This window comes from Coregonus lavaretus (assembly GCF_964263955.1).
Source record: "Coregonus lavaretus genome assembly, chromosome: 36".
Classification (NCBI taxonomy): Eukaryota; Metazoa; Chordata; class Actinopteri; order Salmoniformes; family Salmonidae; genus Coregonus; species Coregonus lavaretus.
This window is the reverse complement of record NC_140023.1, coordinates 19,357,994-19,376,981: the sequence shown is the minus strand read 5'-3', so window position 1 is coordinate 19,376,981 and position 18,988 is coordinate 19,357,994. Positions and strand designations below refer to the sequence as shown.

General features: G+C 45.4%; 1 protein-coding gene and 1 pseudogene across 2 annotated transcripts in view; both read right to left on the bottom strand.

Moving 5' to 3' along the window:
- The window catches only part of LOC311110883 (echinoderm microtubule-associated protein-like 4), a 65,065-nt gene extending 48,995 nt beyond the window's left edge, over positions 1–16,070 (bottom strand). Inside the window, exon 1 of the mRNA XM_084153498.1 lies at positions 15,599–16,070. Coding sequence (XP_084009624.1) covers positions 15,599–15,677 — 79 coding nt within the window. The 5' untranslated portion in view covers positions 15,678–16,070. The remainder of the gene's footprint in view (positions 1–15,598) is intronic.
- A 954-nt stretch (positions 16,071–17,024) lies between these two features.
- On the bottom strand, positions 17,025–17,480 carry LOC311110674 (eukaryotic translation initiation factor 5A-1-like; annotated as a pseudogene). Its single transcript has one exon. The product of its transcript is annotated as a eukaryotic translation initiation factor 5A-1-like (transcript).
- Positions 17,481–18,988: the final 1,508 nt, after the last annotated feature.

The window sequence follows — 18,988 nt, the reverse complement described above, 5'->3', positions numbered from 1 at the left end:
AACTTTTACTGTAAGCACAAAGCGCAGTTTCTGGCCAATAAAGTTAACGCATTTTTTGGGAGGGAATGTGCAGAGAACTGTAGTAATATGGCACTTGCCTGCGCACGCGAACAAGCCTGTGCACGCACACAGTCAAGGGGTGAGGCATTTCCTTACAGCCACACAGAGGTCAGTGAAGGCAGAGGTGGTGGGCAGTGCCTGTTAGCATGCCCTGGATGGCTGGGCAGCAGTAGACCACAGTAGCAGAGAGAGGGAGAGCCCAGGGGAAGACTTAACCCACCACTCTCTCTCTCTCTCCCTAAGCACACACACCACAAACAAGAATGGCACACTACAGAACAATGGGCCTCTGTACACTGAGGAGACCTGAGCCAGGAAAACTAGCCCAGCACAGAACCATTCACCAATCTACTTCTACAGGGAATGTAAATCAAACACATCGCCATCAAATAGACAAAGCCAGGGAAAGTAGCTTAAAGGATAACTCCGCCACTTTTAACAATTGGGTTGTCATTATTTGGTATTTGGTATTTTATTAGGATCCCCATTAGCTGTTGCGAAAGCAGCAGCTACTCTTTATGGGGTCCACACAAAGCATGAAACATGACATAATACAGAACATTAATAGACAAGAAAACCTCAAGGACAGAACTACATCAATTTTTTTAAAGGCACACGTAGCCGACATATCAATACATACACACAAACTATCTAGGTCAAATAGGGGAGAGGTGTTGTGCCGTGAGGTGTTGCTTTATCTGTTTTTTTAAACCAGGTTTGCTGTTCCATGTAATAATGTCTCTATATGATACTGTGCGCTTTCTTGAATTTGTTCTGGATTTGGGGACTGTGAAAATACCCCTGGTGGCATGTCTGGTGAGGTAAGTGTGTGTGTCAGAGCTGTGTGTAAGTTGACTATGCAAACAATTTGGAATTTAACACAATGTTTCTTATAAAAAGAAGAAGTGATGCAGTCAGTCTCTCCTCAACTCTTAGCCAAGGGAGACTGGCATGCATCGTATTTATATTAGCCCTCTGATTACAATGAAGAGCAAGACCTCATAACAGCCTCAATTCGTTGGGGCATAAACTCTACAACATGTCGAAAGCGTTCCACAGGGATGCTGGACCATGTTGACTCCAATGCTTCCCACAGTTGTGTCAAGTTGGCTGGATGTCCTTTGGGTGGTGGACCATTCTTGATGCACACGGGAAACTGTTGAGCGTGAAAACCCAGCAGTGTTGCAGTTCTTGACACACTCAAACCGGTGCGCCTGGCACCTACTACCATACCCTGTTCAAACAGATGTTGGCTGTTGTCCGAGCTCTGACCGCGTGGAGACATTGTCTCGAGGGAGTGAAACACCCATTCCTCGTCTGGACGGACCACCGTAACCTGGAGTACATCCGGGCAGTGAGGAGGCTGAACCCTCGCCAGGCCAGGTGGGCCCTATTCTTCACCCGGTTTGATTTCACACTGTCATACATTCCGGGTACGAAGAACGTGAAGGCAGACGCACTGTCCCGGCTGTATGATACAGAGGAGAGGCCCAGAGACAATACCCCCATACTGCCAGACTCACGCATTGTGGCGCCAGTAGTATGGGCAATGGACGCGGATATAGAGCAGGCATTACGCACAGATCCATCTCCACCGCAGTGTCCAGCTGGGCTGCAGTACGTGCCTGCGCTTATCCGTGATCGTCTGATCTACTGGGCACACACGTCACCCTCCTCTGGTCACCTAGGTATCGGTCGTACAGTGCGCTGCCTGACCGAAAAGTACTGGTGGCCTACCTTGGCTAAGGACGTGAGGGTGTATGTTTCCTCCTACTCAGTGTGCGCTCAGAGTAAGGCACCTAGGCACCTCCCAGCGGGTAAGTTAAAACCTTTACCAGTTCCACAACGACCATGGTCTCATTTGAGTGTTGATTTTTTAACTGATCTGCCTCTCTATCAAGGGAACACCACCATCCTGGTCGTTGTGGACCGCTTTTCGAAGGCCTGCCGCCTCCTTCCTCTGCCCGGTCTCCCCACGGCTCTGCAAACTGCGGAGGCCCTGTTTACACATGTCTTCCGGCACTACGGGGTACCAGAGGATATAGTGTCTGACCGAGGTCCCCAGTTCACGTCAAGTCTGGAAGGCGTTCATGGAACGTCTGGGAGTCTCGGTCAGCCTGACCTCTGGGTTCCACCCTGAGAGTAATGGGCAGGTGGAACGGGTAAATCAGGATGTGGGTAGGTTCCTGAGGTCCTATTGCCAGGACCGGCCGGGGGAGTGGTCGGTGTTCCTGCGATGGGCAGAATATGCCCAGAACTCTCTCCGCCACTCCTCCACTAACCTAACGCCATTTCAGTGTGTTTTAGGTTATCAACCGGTTCTGGCACCGTGGCACCAAAGCCAGACCGAAGCTCCTGCGGTGGATGACTGGTTTCGGAGTGCGGAGGAGATGTGGAACGCTGCCCATGTTCACCTCCAACGCGCCGTGCGTCGTCAGAAGGCCAACGCTGACTGTCACCGCAGTGAGGCCCCCGTCTTTGTACCGGGGGATCGGGTCTGGCTGTCGACCCGGAATCTGCCCCTCCGCCTGCCCTGCCGGAAGCTGAGCCCGTGGTTTGTAGGGCCGTTCAAAGTCCTGAGGAGAATCAATGAGGCCACATATAGGTTATTACTCCCCCCCGATTACCGTGTTAACCCCTTGTTTCATGTGTCTCTCCTCAGGCCGGTGGTGGCTGGTCCGCTCCAGGAGTCTGAGGTGCGGGAGGTCCCTCCACCTCCTTTAGACATCGAGGGGGCGCCGGCGTACTCTGTCCGTTCAATACTGGATTCGAGGTGCCAGGTGGGGGCCTTCAGTACCTCGTGGAGTGGGAAGGGTACGGTCCGGAGGAACAGTGCTGGGTCCCGGTGAGGGATATCCTCGATCCCTCTCTGTTGATGGACTTCCATCGTCGCCATCCGATTCGCCCTGCTCCGCGTCCTCCTGTCCGTCCCCAAGGCCGGTGCCGGCATGCTGCTGTAGCTGCGCGTCAATGGAGGGGTACTGTCACGAATTCAGCCGAGGCGGCCCCTCCTCCTTGCTCGGGCAGGTTTCGGCGTTCGTCGTCACCGGCTTACTAGCCACTACCACTCCATTTATCATCACTCCATTTGTCTTGTCTTGTCAATCACACACACCTGGTACTCATTCCCTCATTAGTCTGTGTATAAGTGTTCCCTCTGCCCCCTTGTCCTTTGTGAGTGATTGTTCATTGTGAGAGTGAGAAGCTCGCACACTGTTTATAGATTTTCTATTGTGTTATTGACTGTACGTTTTGTTTATTCCATATGTAACTCTGTGTTGTTGTTGTTTTTAATCGCACTGCTTTGCTTTATCTTGGCCAGGTCGCAGTTGTAAATGAGAACTTGTTCTCAACTGGCTTACCTGGTTAAATAAAGGTTAAATAAATCAAATAAATACATTCTCAATTTCTTTCTTAGGTTTTTGCATTATTCATCAAACCATGTCATTGTTGTTAATTTTCTTAGGTTGCCTGCTTGACATTTTTAGATTTGATAGGGAAGCTGAAAGGTCAAATATACTGTTTAGGCTTTCTACTGCCAAGTTTACACCTTCACTATTACAGTGAAATGTTTTGTCCAGGAAGTTGTCTAAAAGGGATTGAATTTGTTGTTGCCTAATAGTTTGTTGGAAGGTTTCTACACTACTTTCATTCCCTCTATTGCATTTCTTAATATTGTGCAGTCCCTTTGGCTTTGATGCCTCATGATTGAGTATTGCTCTGTTAAGGTAGACTGTGATATGATAGGGGTGTTACCGGGCTGACTGTGAACGCTCTGAGAGACTGGGTTGAGGTCAGTGATAAAGTAATCTACAGCGCTACTGCCAAGGGATGAGCTGTAGGTGTACCTACCATAGGAGTCTCCTCGAAGCCTACCATTGACTATGTACAGACCCAGCCTGCGACAGATCTGCAGGATGTGTGACCCATTTGTGACTCGTTTCAGGAAACTAGGCGTATGTCGCGCGTCACTACTTCAGAGGAGCGGCATTTGAACGTAAACTTTTTTGGCAGAAATACCATCTGGAACGTGAACTTTCATGTGCCTTAATAATGGTATGCCATTTGTAAATATGAATACAATTGTTAAATTACGAGCTTAGTCGGTTTAGCCATGGAAAAAGACAGCAACATTAGTGGGGGTTGGGCCTGTTGCTCTGCTCACGGCCTGAGCATATGTGCGGCTGTCATGTTGAGGTCCTTGTTGCACAGGCGGGGGGCATGGGGGGGGGGGGGTCAGAAGGGGTATAGGTCTGATCTGGGGGAACCTTAGGGTGTGGCCAGGGTCTGGGAGGGTGTCTCGCTGGTCTGGGCGGGATGTCCGTTGCTCTGTTGCTCCTGTGTGAGGTGCTGGGGCTGCGATTGTGGGTGACGTATTTCAGGGTCCTGGCAAAAGTTGAGATTGCTGCCTTGTAGAGGTGGACCTGGTCGTAAAGGCTGGAGTGGTGGGCCAGGTAGACATTAGGTTTTGAGACACAGCCCCGGGAAATGCTTGCGTTCACCTGCTGTATGGTGGCAAGGTGAATGTATTTTCGTGGTAGCAGGGTGCAGATAACCATTTGTGCGTTGGGGAAAGTGGAAGAAGCTTTTTCAATCACTCCCTTGAGTGCTGTGGCCACCCTTTCCTGCTGGGCCCTCAGGTTGTTTGTGCCCGTGTGAATTATAGTGTGGCTGGGGGAACCTAGTCTGTCCTCTGGCAACAGCTCCAGGGCATGCCTAGTGTTTGGGCACTAGAGTTTAGCCACTTTGTGTTTGGAAAAAAGGTTATTCTCTTAAATGTATTTGCCATTTGAGTCAATGAGGAGCACAATTTCTGGCTTTTGTGTGTCCTCAATTTTTTTATTTTTTTTATAATTTTTTTGTAATTTAGCAGACGCTCTTATCCAGAGCGACTTACAGGAGCAATTACGGTTAAGTGCCTTGCTTAAGGGCACATCGACAGATTTTTCACCTAGTCAGCTCGGGGATTAGAACCAGCAACCTTTCGGTTACTGGCACTACGCTCTTAACCACTAAGCTACCTGCCGCCCCGGACGTGTGGGGGTTGTCAGTAGAGCTATCAGGGGAGCTGACAGGTGGGCTGTTAGGAGGGGGTGGGGTCTGTTTGGTTGGTGGGTCCTGTGTTGTCTGTCCCATTGTGGTGTTGAGGTTGTGGTCTGGGTCTGAGGTGGGCTGTTCTGCTGGCTTCTCTGGGGGAGTGTCCTGCTCTCTGTTACACCTCAGCTTTTCACCTCCTCCTTCACTGCTGATAGCTGTGCCATGTTTTTCTCTCCCTCTTCCTTCACTGCATTTAGCTGTGCCATGTGTTCCTCTCTCTCCTCCTTAAGTTCTCTCACCTCAGTCTGGAGTGCAGCCAGCTCTCTCAGACCGCCGTCCATCTCCACCTTCCGCCCTCCGGATCTTGTTGGGGGGGTGTTGTTGTCTCTCGCTCTCTCTCGTTATATTTCACAATGGCCTGACACATTCCTGAACAGAACTCTCCTCTCTGCCCCTTCAGTGAGCACACACATACACACAAGCAATTGCATTCAGTTACTGTTCGATTGAACGTTAGAATTGGCAAAATGAGTGACCTAAGCAACGTTGAGCGTGGTATGATCATCGGTGCCAGTATCTCAGAAACGGCCGGCCTCCTGGGCTTTTCACGCAAGACAGTGTCCAGGGTTTACAGAGAATGGTGCGACAAACAAATCACATCCAGTCAGTGGCAGTCTCGTTGGTGAGAGATCGAAGGAGGATGGCAAGAATCGTGCAAGCTAACAGGTGGGCCACAAACAGGCAGGCAAATAACGGCACAGTACAACATTGGTGTGCAGAACAGCATCTCAGAACTCACAACTTGTCGGTCCTTGTCACGGATGGGCTATTGCAGCAGATGACCACACCGGGTTCCACTCCTATCAGCTAAAAACAAGAAGAAGCATCTCCAGTGGGCACGCGATCACCAACACTGGACAATTGAGGAGTGGAAAAATATTGCCTGGTCCGATGAATCCCAGTTCCTGTTGCTTCATGCTGATGGCAGAGTCAGGATTTGGCATAAGCAGCATGAGTTCATGGCCCCATCCTGCCTGGTGTCAGCCGTACAGGCTGGTGGCAGTGGTGTAATGGTGTGGGGAATGTTTTCATGGCACACGTTAGGTCCCTTGATACCAATTGAGCAATGTTTCCATGACCCAAAGAATTCAGGCTGTTCTGGAGGCAAAGGAGGGTCCTGGTACTAGATGGGTGTACCTAATAAACTGTCCACTGAGTGTATATATGTATTAAAATAGGGTAGAGCTGGGTGATAAATTGCCTGAATTGATGCGATAACGATAAATAGAACTATACATTTATAACATTCATGTGCACTACAGTTTTTTTTAAATGATCCTTTAAACCACTACAACTAGGGTTGGGTGTTATACTGTATATAACCGTATCCCAGGGTATTTGGAAATACCCTTGGTATGATTTTCCAATACCGTAAAAAAAAAAAGGACTTGTGCACTAGGTAATAGATAAAACAGATCGCATTCATTATTTCGCCTGTTAGATAAATTTTCATTATGTTGTTTACCGGTAGGCCTACTAGTTTCCCAAAACAGCTGTTTGAGCTGTTTGTTTACAAAGAAACACAACGAGCAAAACGTGAGATGAGTCACTCCTGCTGCAGCGCAACTTAACACTAGAACCGCCATAAGCCAACAGCCACTGATGTTTGATTTTGTTAAAAAAATTATATTAAATCAGAAAATAAAATAAAAAATTACAGCTATGTCCTGCTCCTTCCCTGACTTTAAATAAATGCTTGTATTTTACACTGCTCATTTGTCTGAATTTTAAAATCACAAACAGAAAAGTATTTAGAGCCTTTTTACCGCTTTTTTTCACACCTATTCCCAACTTACCCCGCCAAGACAATGTGCTGTAGGACGTTGGTACCCAGCCAGGCGCCAATGTGTCTCAATATCCTCACTGAATGAATGACAAATGGATGAATGGGCGATAATTATGCCCCTTACTTCACAACTGAATTTAAATTAGGCCTAACTGAATGATAAGGAGGGTAAAGAGGTTTATTTCATTTAGAACAACAATAGCGTAATGATGAGTTTGTGTTATGCCTATTTATCGGCAGCAAATAATTGGACCGCGTGCCTTGTGGGTTGATACAATTCTCTTTTACGTTTTACTTTGTAAAAATAAGCTGTTAAGGGACTGTTTTATTTACTATAACTGTATTACTAATCACATTTATTGTAAGGGAAATTAATGGTGGAAAAACGATTGGAACCATTTCCCTGTTTGACTGCTAGGTTTTATGGGTATTATGACTCGTACTGTGGTACTCTATACAGTGTCCGATACAATCAACAAATAACTGTTTTATATCTTGTCATTAATATATTTCCACTCATATTTATTTAAGCAATTCATCCTTTACAATTGTTCATGCACTGGTTCATGCACAAATAAAGTTGATCAAATGGATTACACTGTAATGCTTTTATTGCAAGGGAAACGAAAATAGGCTATAGGCCTACGTTTTTTATAGGACGTTGTAGAATTATACAAAACATATCCTTGACTCTATCTAAACAAATAACTATTGTTATTTTTTATTGATATAATTTCCACTAATATTTCTTCAAGCAATTGATCCTTTACAATCGTTTATGCACTATATATATCAAGCGCTGGTGCTTATGTTTGCGCACCTTGCAGGTTGATTTGCATCGGATGCATATGCTAAATGGGACGCCCAGCAACGTTCTCTAGCAGGTACTTATAGGCTGAAAGGCCAGGCAGTTCTAGTGTTAAGTGAGGTGATCAAGTTACCCTTGTATGAAATTCACTAGGCTACTAATGTTTGCCAGCTCTATGTCTTATAACTATTAAGTTAAATATCTAAGATAAATTCTCTCCAGCTGGGTTTTACTAACTTGCTAACGTTAGCTAAGTGGCTAACATTAGCTTGCAAGATAACGCTTCTTGGTAACAGCAGCAGCGACAACCCCCTTCTGGATTAAGAGCACTGCTGTCTAATATACACTGCTCAAAAAAATAAAGGGAACACTTAAACAACACATCCTAGATCTGAATGAATGAAATAATCTTATGAAATACTTTTTTCTTTACATAGTTGAATGTGCTGACAACAAAATCACACAAAAATTATCAATGAAAATCAAATGTATCAACATTTACATATACATGACCTGAATCCAATTATCAACCCATGGAGGTCTGGATTTGGAGTCACCCTCAAAATGAAAGTGGAAAACCACACTACAGGCTGATCCAACTTTGATGTAATGTCCTTAAAACAAGTCAAAATGAGGCTCAGTAGTGTGTGTGGCCTCCATGTGCCTGTATGACCTCCCTACAACGCCTGGGCATGCTCCTGATGAGGTGGCGGATGGTCTCCTGAGGGATCTCCTCCCAGACCTGGACTAAAGCATCCGCCAACTCCTGGACAGTCTGTGGTGCAACGTGGCGTTGGTGGATGGAGCGAGACATGATGTCCCAGATGTGCTCAATTGGATTCAGGTCTGGGGAACGGGCGGGCCAGTCCATAGCATCAATGCCTTCCTCTTGTAGGAACTGCTGACACACTCCAGCCACATGAGGTCTAGCATTGTCTTGCATTAGGAGGAACCCAGGGCCAACCGCGCCAGCATATGGTCTCACAAGGGGTCTGAGGATCTCATCTCGGTACCTAATGGCAGTCAGGCTACCTCTGGCGAGCACATGGAGGGCTGTGCGGCCCCCCAAAGAAATGCCACCCCACACCATGATTGACCCACCGCCAAACCGGTCATGCTGGAGGATGTTGCAGGCAGCAGAACGTTCTCCATGGCGTCTCCAGACTCTGTCACGTCTGTCACGTGCTCAGTGTGAACCTGCTTTCATCTGTGAAGAGCACAGGGCGCCAGTGGCGAATTTGCCAATCTTGGTGTTCTCTGGCAAATGCCAAATGTCCTGCACGGTGTTGGGCTGTAAGCACAACCCCCACCTGTGGACGTCGGGCCCTCATACCACCCTCATGGAGTCTGTTTCTGACCGTTTGAGCAGACACATGCACATTTGTGGCCTGCTGGAGGTCATTTTGCAGGGCTCTGGCAGTGCTCCTCCTGCTCCTCCTTGCACAAAGGCGGAGGTAGCAGTCCTGCTGCTGGGTTGTTGCCCTCCTACGGCCTCCTCCACGTCTCCTGATGTACTGGCCTGTCTCCTGGTAGCGCCTCCATGCTCTGGACACTACGCTGACAGACACAGCAAACCTTCTTGCCACAGCTTGCATTGATGTGCCATCCTGGATGAGCTGCACTACCTGAGCCACTTGTGTGGGTTGTAGACTCCGTCTCATGCTACCACTAGAGTGAAAGCACTGCCAGCATTCAAAAGTGACCAAAACATCAGCCAGGAAGCATAGGAACTGAGAAGTGGTCTGTGGTCACCACTTGCAAAACCAGTCCTTTATTGGGGGTGTCTTGCTAATTGCCTATAATTTCCACCTGTTGTCTATTCCATTTGCACAACAGCATGTGAAATGTATTGTCAATCAGTGTTGCTTCCTAAGTGGACAGTTTGATTTCACAGAAGTGTGATTGACTTGGAGTTACATTGTGTTTAAGTGTTCCCTTTATTTTTTTGAGCAGTGTATGTATTGTGTGTGCCGCAAACTGCGTTTTGCGATAGCAACTTGCATAACTTTATGAGCTGGGTTGTCCGTCTTAGTAAATGTTCACATGCGCTCGTTAGCATTTACCTTGCATCCACTATAGGAATTGCTTAGTACTTGTTAGCAATTTGTTAGCATTCTGGTAACTGACATTCTTTTTTAAATGTATTATTATTTAAATAAATAGCCGGTGATACTGTATATCCCGAGATGCCACAGACACAGTATGAAGGAATGTAAATCTGGATACCGCCCAACCCTAACTACTACTAGTTTAATTGTTGTAGCCATCAATTGTTTCATTAACAATCACCCATATTAGCAAACTTATTTCATTTCAAACTTCACATTTCCTCTAGTATAGGCTACTGCAAAATGCCTGCGATAAGTGATCGGTATGGTCGGTGTCGGTACATTTTGGTTTATCGTCCCAGCTGTAAAATAGGATACAATGCAGAGGATGGGCTGAATCTGCATTTATTGATACAGAAAGGTTTTAAGGCCCTGTGTGAACCTCCAGCCTAGCCCAGGAAGGAGGAAACCCTGAGAATTACTCAGGAAGAGAAATGGTGAAAGAGGCCAGATGTGAATGGTGACATCCTTCTCAGTAATGTGCAACCCCCGCAAGCATGATAACACGCTTGTTGTTATAATGAGAGCATTACAACACTCTCTAAAGACTGATTAGAAGATAAGTAGATTATTACCCAACACCCTGTCAAAACATATCGTAGAGAAAATGTGCACTTCAAAACCTGATTCCTCTGCCTCTGCTAACTATCCTGTGATAGTCTATGTGTTGAGAACACATTTAGTATTCTCAAGTCATGTGAAAGGGATTTCTGAGTAATAAGCACTTGATAAGTGAGTAATTGCACTTCTGAATATCTTTGTGAATGTTTTCTGTGGGAAGATATGTTCAGTGTGTGAGTGTAGAAAGTTGTGAAGAGGTTGAGGGACTAGAGAGAACAGATGCTACTAAAGGACAAGGACACTAGCTGGGACCTGCTGGAAGTAACATCACAAAGGAAGTGAGGACACACAGGAAGTGAGATCACACAGGCTATAATCAGAGCTGGAGAAAGAAGGAGAGGAGTGAACCAATAAGCAGCCTGGAAATAATGATTTGTTAAGAGGGAGCATAATCACAAACACACATCCTGTCAAACAGGAAGCAACACTATATAATTAATTAGAGTTGTTTTGGTTTGAATACTGAATGGCTGCTCGAATGGTTGGTGTTGACACTAACAACCAGCCAGGCTCTTTCCAATGCTTGCCTCACTACTGATGCTTTCCTCAACTACAGTAGACGGCTGTGTTTCCAGACATGATCCAGGGCCCATATTCAAAAACCGTAGGAGTGCTGATCTAGTATCAGTTCCCCCCGTCCATATAATCTTATTGATAATGATCTAAAATGCAAAACTTATCCTATATCAGCATTTATAATCTGAGACACTTCATGAACGCGGACTTATGAATACGGTCTCCCTCTTTCTAACGGAGTAAGCCTGTATTTATCCATGTTAGCCCCATTGACAGGAGGTTTAATACAGCTCAACACTTCACCCAGGAGGTCATCATCTCCAGTGAAGGTCTTACTGGGAAGACTGGTTCCGGTTGTCTCCAGCTGCACATACTGACTTTTCAGGGTAAAAGGTCATGACATCTGCTCTCTCCCAACCCAGATCACCGTCCTGTCAGTGTTTGACAGACAGGTTGCTACTGGAGAACACACTCATCTCCCTCGACCTCCTCCCCTTCTTCAATCTCTTCATCTCACAGTGTTAAGACAGTGGCAGAGATCACTCTGGGGGATCAGTACCTGTTCTAACAATGGGACTGGGTTAGAGAAACCACACTGCTAAATGTTTTAAAAAAGACTCATGCATGCACACGCACAGGAGTCATTTCAGGTCCTCATGCCTATTTCCTGTCCTCACACACTCTGGAGGCCCGTATAATCAGATTTATTACAGCAACTCCCTCCATCAATACTTAATCACCATGAATGATGCCCGGTCTGTAGTACATCTAATCCTGTTAATGAACAAAGACACACTCACACACACACACACACACACACACACACACACACACACACACACACACACACACACACACACACACACACACACACACACACACACACACACACACACACACACACACACACACACACACACACACACACACACACACACACACACACACGCAATAGGAGAGTGTGTTAAAGCATAGTATCATGTACTGATTCATGATCCCAGTCTCTGGCAGTTTATAGTATCACACTAAGCCAAAAAGTTGCATGCAAAAACACAGACAGACAAGCTAACACGCACACACACGGACACACTTCAGTCGGAGGCTTTAGCCTCCATAATGAAATGTGGAGCACAGCCATGTTTTGACAAGGTCTATCATCAATCTCCTCTCATCTCTCGCTCTCCTGCACTTAGTCCCTTTCTTTAACCCTTGCCACTTACACCCTCACACTTCTCATGTTTGGATGGTATCCATTGATGACATACATTTATGTACAGTGATCAAAAATGTCTTATTTTTGCACATTAACTCAATGCTATGTGTCTGAGCAAACAAACAAAGAAATATCTGTCTGCCAGTTTATGAATGTATTTTTGCTGGCTGTGCATGCATGAACTGTATGGGCATGTATGTGTGTGCACGCAACAGTGTATATGTGCAAGAGTATGTGTGTATGAGTGGCGTGTTAATCGCCATGGTGCTCAGATTCCTGCGGGCTGCTCGTAGGGGCTTTAAATTGCTTTATGCATGCGACGACATGTTTGTTGTAAGACATTAGGCTGTGCGGCCAGGCCAAGTGTGTGTGTGTGTGTGTGTGTGTTGTGGGGGGGTATCTGATGATGGAGGGATCTGATGATGGATGAGATTGGATTAGCAGAGAGAAGCTGCACACAGCCCAGCGCTCAACCGTACTTTACAACTCTATCTCTGTAATACACACTGTGTTTTTAAAGACACGTTACAGCCTTGTCAAAGCACACTGCACATTCACTATGCACCTACATACTTCACGGCTCGTTCAGAAAACTCTACATACTCGCTAGTCGCTATAAACACACACTTTACAGCTCAATCACAGTGCAATACACACACAGACTTTCCAGCTCTTTCAGTGCAAAACACAAACACACACACTGGAGAAAGAACTGTAAAGCTCGAATCAGGCCATCTGTGAATGCTCTCAGAGTGGGGATTCTCCCAGATGGCAGAGAGCCTAACACCTCCTTATTCTAATACACCACACATATCCATAGTGTGTCTATAAACCTGTATCTCTACATGTAAGTATCTGTATGCTCAGAACATATGTCTGCCTATTAGTATGCATGAGAAAATCTGTATTTACGATATAGTGAGAGGGGAAGAGAGAGAAAGACAGACGTAAAGTTTGGATCTGTAATTGTTGACTGCCTTTGTGTTTTCTCCTTTCTCCTGCCTCTCTCTCACTCAACACCACTATTTGTCTTTAATTATTTGAGGATGGTGTGTGCTTTGAAGGAAAGCGGCATGGGAGAGGGGGGTACGAAGACTACCTAAAAGTGGGGGAGAAGTGAGGGAGGGAGTGAGAGAAGGGAGGGACATAATTTGCCAAATGAGGTGTTGTAATAAAAAGCCAGAATACCAATTGGCCTACTACCATTTCCCACTGCCATAATGGCGTCCACATGCTTCCCAATCCGAAACCTTTCTGAACAGTTTGTGCATATATTATGTCAACTTTTTGTGAAGTCTTTGTTCGTTTTGGTCTTCGGCAAGGGTTCTTTCGGCTGTTCGTGCACACAAAATGTTTTCTTGAGGCAAGCCGAAGTCGGTAGCTGAAGTCTACACCCCTTTGTCAGTGATTGGTCAACAGTGTTAGTTGTCATTCCATTTTTTCACTTGAGAAATACTGCACCAAACATCTTAGTTAGATATACAATTGCTTGACTAAGATCTCCTCTGCAAAAACTTCAAAATGAATGACATTACAGTTATTACAGATTCATTCAGACTCTTTTGAGGAGTCTCAAGATGGACGAACAGTATTATTGCGGCTTTTAAAAATATTTTTTTAAAGCAAAGGTCTTGTAAGGGAGTATGCGACCACACTCGTTCGGTTCGCCTAGCCGAGTTCAGCTAAGCGCCAGCAGAACAAAAGCATGCTGACACCTTAAGAGTGCTTACTCACTACATACACACTGTATATAGAAATGACTCACATCAACTAACATAAACTGTTGAACATTTATACAGATCACACACACACACACACACACTTGTTGTTTTAGTTATTTATAGACCAGCAGTACATGGAGCAGTACTGCCTGGTCATGGCCATGTTAAGGTAAATTCACACACTACGGAGACAGAAGGCACGGAGCACAGCGCAGTGTTGCAATGTCATTTTGTCGTCACAAAGGGGGCGTCTCCTTGTAATATGCTCCGGCATTCAACGTACTTTTGTACTATCTGAAAGTTGAGACGCACCGTATCATTCCTTCTGCAGCTGTGGGGGCAGTGTTGTCAATTGGTTCCTTGAGCTGATCTATAGGCTATATAGGCTAATAATCAACGTTTTTGCATTGACCAAATATAAATCTCAGCGACTGTTCAAACAGTAAACCAAACAACAAAAAGGTATTTTGTTTAGAAGTAATAACTAGTGATTCCAGGCTATTTTGAAATCTCCATGACCAAAACATGATGACCTATTTTTAGCTGATATCGGAATGAATACACAAGCAGCATATCAAACTGGGATAATGTTTTAGGTTACACCAGCAAGTATACGAATATTTGCCAGAGCATATTTTTTCATTATAAATCTGATTACTTCACATAGAGATGTGGGAAGCTAAAAAGGCCATCTAGCTTGCTATGTTTTTAGCCAGGCTAAAGCCAGCTATCCAGGCTACCAGCTAGCTACTACTAGCAAAGGCAGGCAACTCTTCCTTGCTTTCACAAAATGATTATTATTTATTTTTTTACAAATATATCGTCCCCTTGTGAATGGGAGTGGGACCGGTGAGGATATCATGCTCCAAAAATCCCACTCCACCCACGTAGATCAACGGAGTGAAGCTTGCAGTAACCTTTATTTCAAGCACAAATCCAGGAAGTAGTAACACCCTAACCGGTTCCTAGCCCTACTGAGGCCATGAACTTTCCTCATGGACACACCGCTATGATCTATGACTCTCCCCCTCTCTCCCTCCCTCCCTCCCTGCTATAAAGAAAGACATCTAGATAGCTCTACTTCCTCAGTCCTATCCTCAGCCAATCAGCAGCAGTCTCACTGGGGTGTGCTCTCTGAATAAATGGTGAATGGCTTGGAGAAATGTCATGGTGATCCAAACACAGACAAATCGGGGGTGCAGAGGTAATTGTGTGAATGAACAGCCACAGTCACAAAGACCGGTAAACAGCCACAGACACAAACAAACACACACACACACACACACACACACACACACACAGGGGAACTACAGCGGATCGTGAAATGGGTTATTCTCTTTCACAGTAATCTACATTACACAATACACAACTACCTACCTACTTCTATAGTTTCACTATGACCCACGCAAGCTAAGAACGTCATAAAGGTATTGTCTGTTAAAACCACTTGCATGCCATTTCTGGTAAGCCACACAGATGGTGTTGCAGAAGACAGATTCTGCAGCAAACTCCACTTCAAGTGCATAGCTGGGGGAAACCCCATAGAACGCACACACGCGCCAATGAACCACATGGAGCTGGCACCCCACTAACCTCCAAACCTTGATTCCTTCACTCTCTCTGGAACAGCACTGAAAACAATACTACGGTTATCGTACAGTACATTACCGGCACAGTGGTTGTTGAGCAATGCGTTGGTGGTTGTAGAGTTGCATGCTGGGGCCACAGACAACAAGCCCTCCTCCATTCTAATCTCGCTGCAGACACACACACACCCGCAGACGGATACACAAACCTCTCTCTTGACAAGATCCAGGCAGCTTCCTGCCTTTTTTACTGTCTGAGAGTGTGTGAGTGAGTACCGTTGCCTCGCCGCTACACGTCTGCTGTGTGTGTGACTGTGTATCTCGTCGTCTCAGGCAGTCCTGTTTTTCCTCGTTCTCGCTCTTTTTCTTGAGTCTATTTCCTTTGTTGCTTCTTTTCTATCTGGTTCTAGTCTTCCTCGACTGCAGACAGAAGGATTCCTGCAGACAGAATGCTTTTAGTCTCCCCCTATTTCTCTCTCATTTGTGTCTGCTCTCTCCGGCATACACTCACACAGTTCCACCACTGCACGCTCACACAAAGCCCAGAGCGAATGAGTGAGGCAGGAGGAGGCGATCACGATTTTAAAATGTAAATCCTGGCTGGCTCAGGGAGTGGCTAAAGCCGAGCTGCTGCTGTTGGCTCACAGATCTTTAACCCCTGGAGTGCCGATAGCAATAAGGCTCCTGTCAACATAGAGAGAGAGAGAGAGAGAGAGAGAGAGAGAGAGAGAGAGAGAGAGAGAGAGAGAGAGAGAGAGAGAGAGAGAGAGAGAGAGAGAGAGAGAGAGAGAGAGAGAGAGAGAGAGAGAGAGAGAGAGAGAGAGAGAGAGAGAGAACAAGGGAGAGAGAGGAGGAGGGGGGAGGGGAGAGTGCGTAGCGATGCCATTATAGCGCGAAGAGCAAAGTTCCTGCTCCACTTATTCATTCATTGCTAGAGCTGTCTGTGCTGCATTGTTAGCTTCCCAAACATGCTGATTCCAAAGCTGATTGTCACCAAAAACATTATTAATTCACGTCTACCTCGCCACTAAAAACATGTTCATTAGATTCCATAGCCACACATTTTTTGGGTTCTGGATCCAGTCATTATTATTTTAAACATTCAGGAATGTATGTGGCAAGACCAAGATATCTCAAAGTCAAAAAAATAACATCTATATTTTTTAAGTACTTTTCTTTATTTAGTAGATTATGTATAACTAAACAAAACCTTTGTGATCCAGCAGTATGCCACCCAACATAGCGAGCGAGCCACGGTAACGGTGGGACAGTCCAACACAGCGAGCGAGCCACGGTAACGGTGGGACAGTCCAACACAGCGAGCGAGCCACGGTAACGGTGGGACAGTCCAACACAGCATCGGAGAGAGAAACAAAAAAACTAGGAAATAAATTAACAATCAAAACAGAATGATTGAGGTTGTCTGTGAAGGCCGTCGCAGATAGAACCAATACGAATGCTAGAAACTGGTTGTGGGTGGAGTATGTTGCCTGAGCAGTCAAGCCTTTCTATTTGCCGGTCATCTGCTTAACTGCCACTGCATACTCCTCCCCCATAGCGCACATGATATCTTTAGAGGTGGCAAATCTCTGCTCAATTTCCTTGTTCAGGTCTGAATCAGTCGCCATTGTCACTCATGAGGGACATGAACCCATCAGTGATGTTCAACAGCTGGAAATCGTTCCTCTTGACGTGGGGCACATCCATGTTGTGGGTGGAGGGGCACAAGTCCTCATACTTCTTGTTGGTGAAGATGTCAATGCCCATCATGTTAACCTTGGCTTGTGTCCGTGCTTTCCGGTCTTGAAGGTCGACATTTCCACAATCTTGCAGGGGTGTCCCTTCAGCACCACAAAGCCGTTCTTTCGCAGGGCAGAGCACTGCATAGGATTGGTGGATGCGCCAGACTCTCCAGTGGTGAAGTCAAGTTTGGGGTCTGCCATGGTGTGATAGATTAGGGGCACTTCCAAGAAAAAGGGGAACGGGACTGCGCAAGAGCGACCAACTTTACTCACAAAACCAGATTACACAGCCAAATTCTGCCTCGCAAATGATGTCATTACTTTCTTAAAGAGACAGCGCACAATTTTATAAAAGAAGAGACTGCTTCTTCTATGCAAATCTTGTTGATCCGTTCCATAAAACAATATGTTCTCCTAGCAATTGCCAATAAAATAAGTCCTAAATGGAAGGGATTGTTTGTCATCTGTAGCCCCATGATATCAGCTAAAACAAGCTCAATAACTCAATGCATGCACACACTCCTATTGAATAATATCCATTAATCTGTATTGTGAATAGGCCTAGGCTACATCTTGATTTACCTTCCAAAAAAATGATTACCATTATGTTATTTTTGTAGTTCGATAGATAAAAACAAAGTCAAATTGATTGTATAATTGATTCATTAATGCATACATTGCTGTCTAAAAAAAATGGACATAAAAATGTACAAATGGAATGATATTGAACTCAAAAGATGGTCAACGATTGAACAGAGCAGTAGCTGAGTTTCTGTCTGGATCAAGTGCCATTTTGTGGTATCGTTTTGGAATCGAGTGTCATGATGGTATCGAGTATCATGATACTAAACATGGTATCGAAGTCAGAGTTCTCGTATCGTGACAACACTAATACTTACATCAAGGTTATAACATCACTCTAGAATGACAATGATCTTCTATGGCTGACCTACAGTGTAGTCTATGGCTTCGTTGTGAAAGATAGAAATGTTCATTGTTGAGATGATGTAAAATAAGACATTTTAACTTTCTAATCTAAACTCCATGATCAGCACCTGGCCTGGTCGAAATTAAACACACTGTTCCTCACGTGACTGCAGGAGCACAGAAAAACACTTTGTCTGAGGGGGAGACAGAGAGCACTATGATAGAAATAGACATTCTGTAAAGAAACACATTCTCACTAAGAATTTATCCAAGTTTGGATGGAACAGTGTGCAGTATGTGCGTAGATAGGTATTCTGTTGATGTGTATGTGGCTCTTTAAGATGTGTGAACAGGCTACTCTTGCTAGCTACTTAGCACACAGTTGAAACTGGACCCTCAGCCCCGTGCCAGTGTTAAAAAACAAACACATGCAGTTAAAAAACAACAATCTGAGGGAGAGCGGGTCCCAGCCGATGGCAGGGATTTAAACCAGAGTGATCCATTTAACTATCCACTGTTTGAGAAAGACAGAGAAAGAGAGAGAGAGAGAGAGAGAGAAAGATAGAGAAATGGAGCGAGCAAGCGAGACAGAGAGAGAGAGATATTTATTTAAAGGCAGCACTCTACCAAGTTGGAAAGAAAAACCAAAACAGGAAGGGGACTGGTGACTAGCCTGGAGGAAGAGATGGGGGGAGAAACAGAGAAAAGGGAAGCCATTCCCACCATACATCTACAATGACTCATGGTATGGGCAGTGAAGTCCAGTACGGGTAGCTGAAGCCCAATATGGCGACCAGAGTATG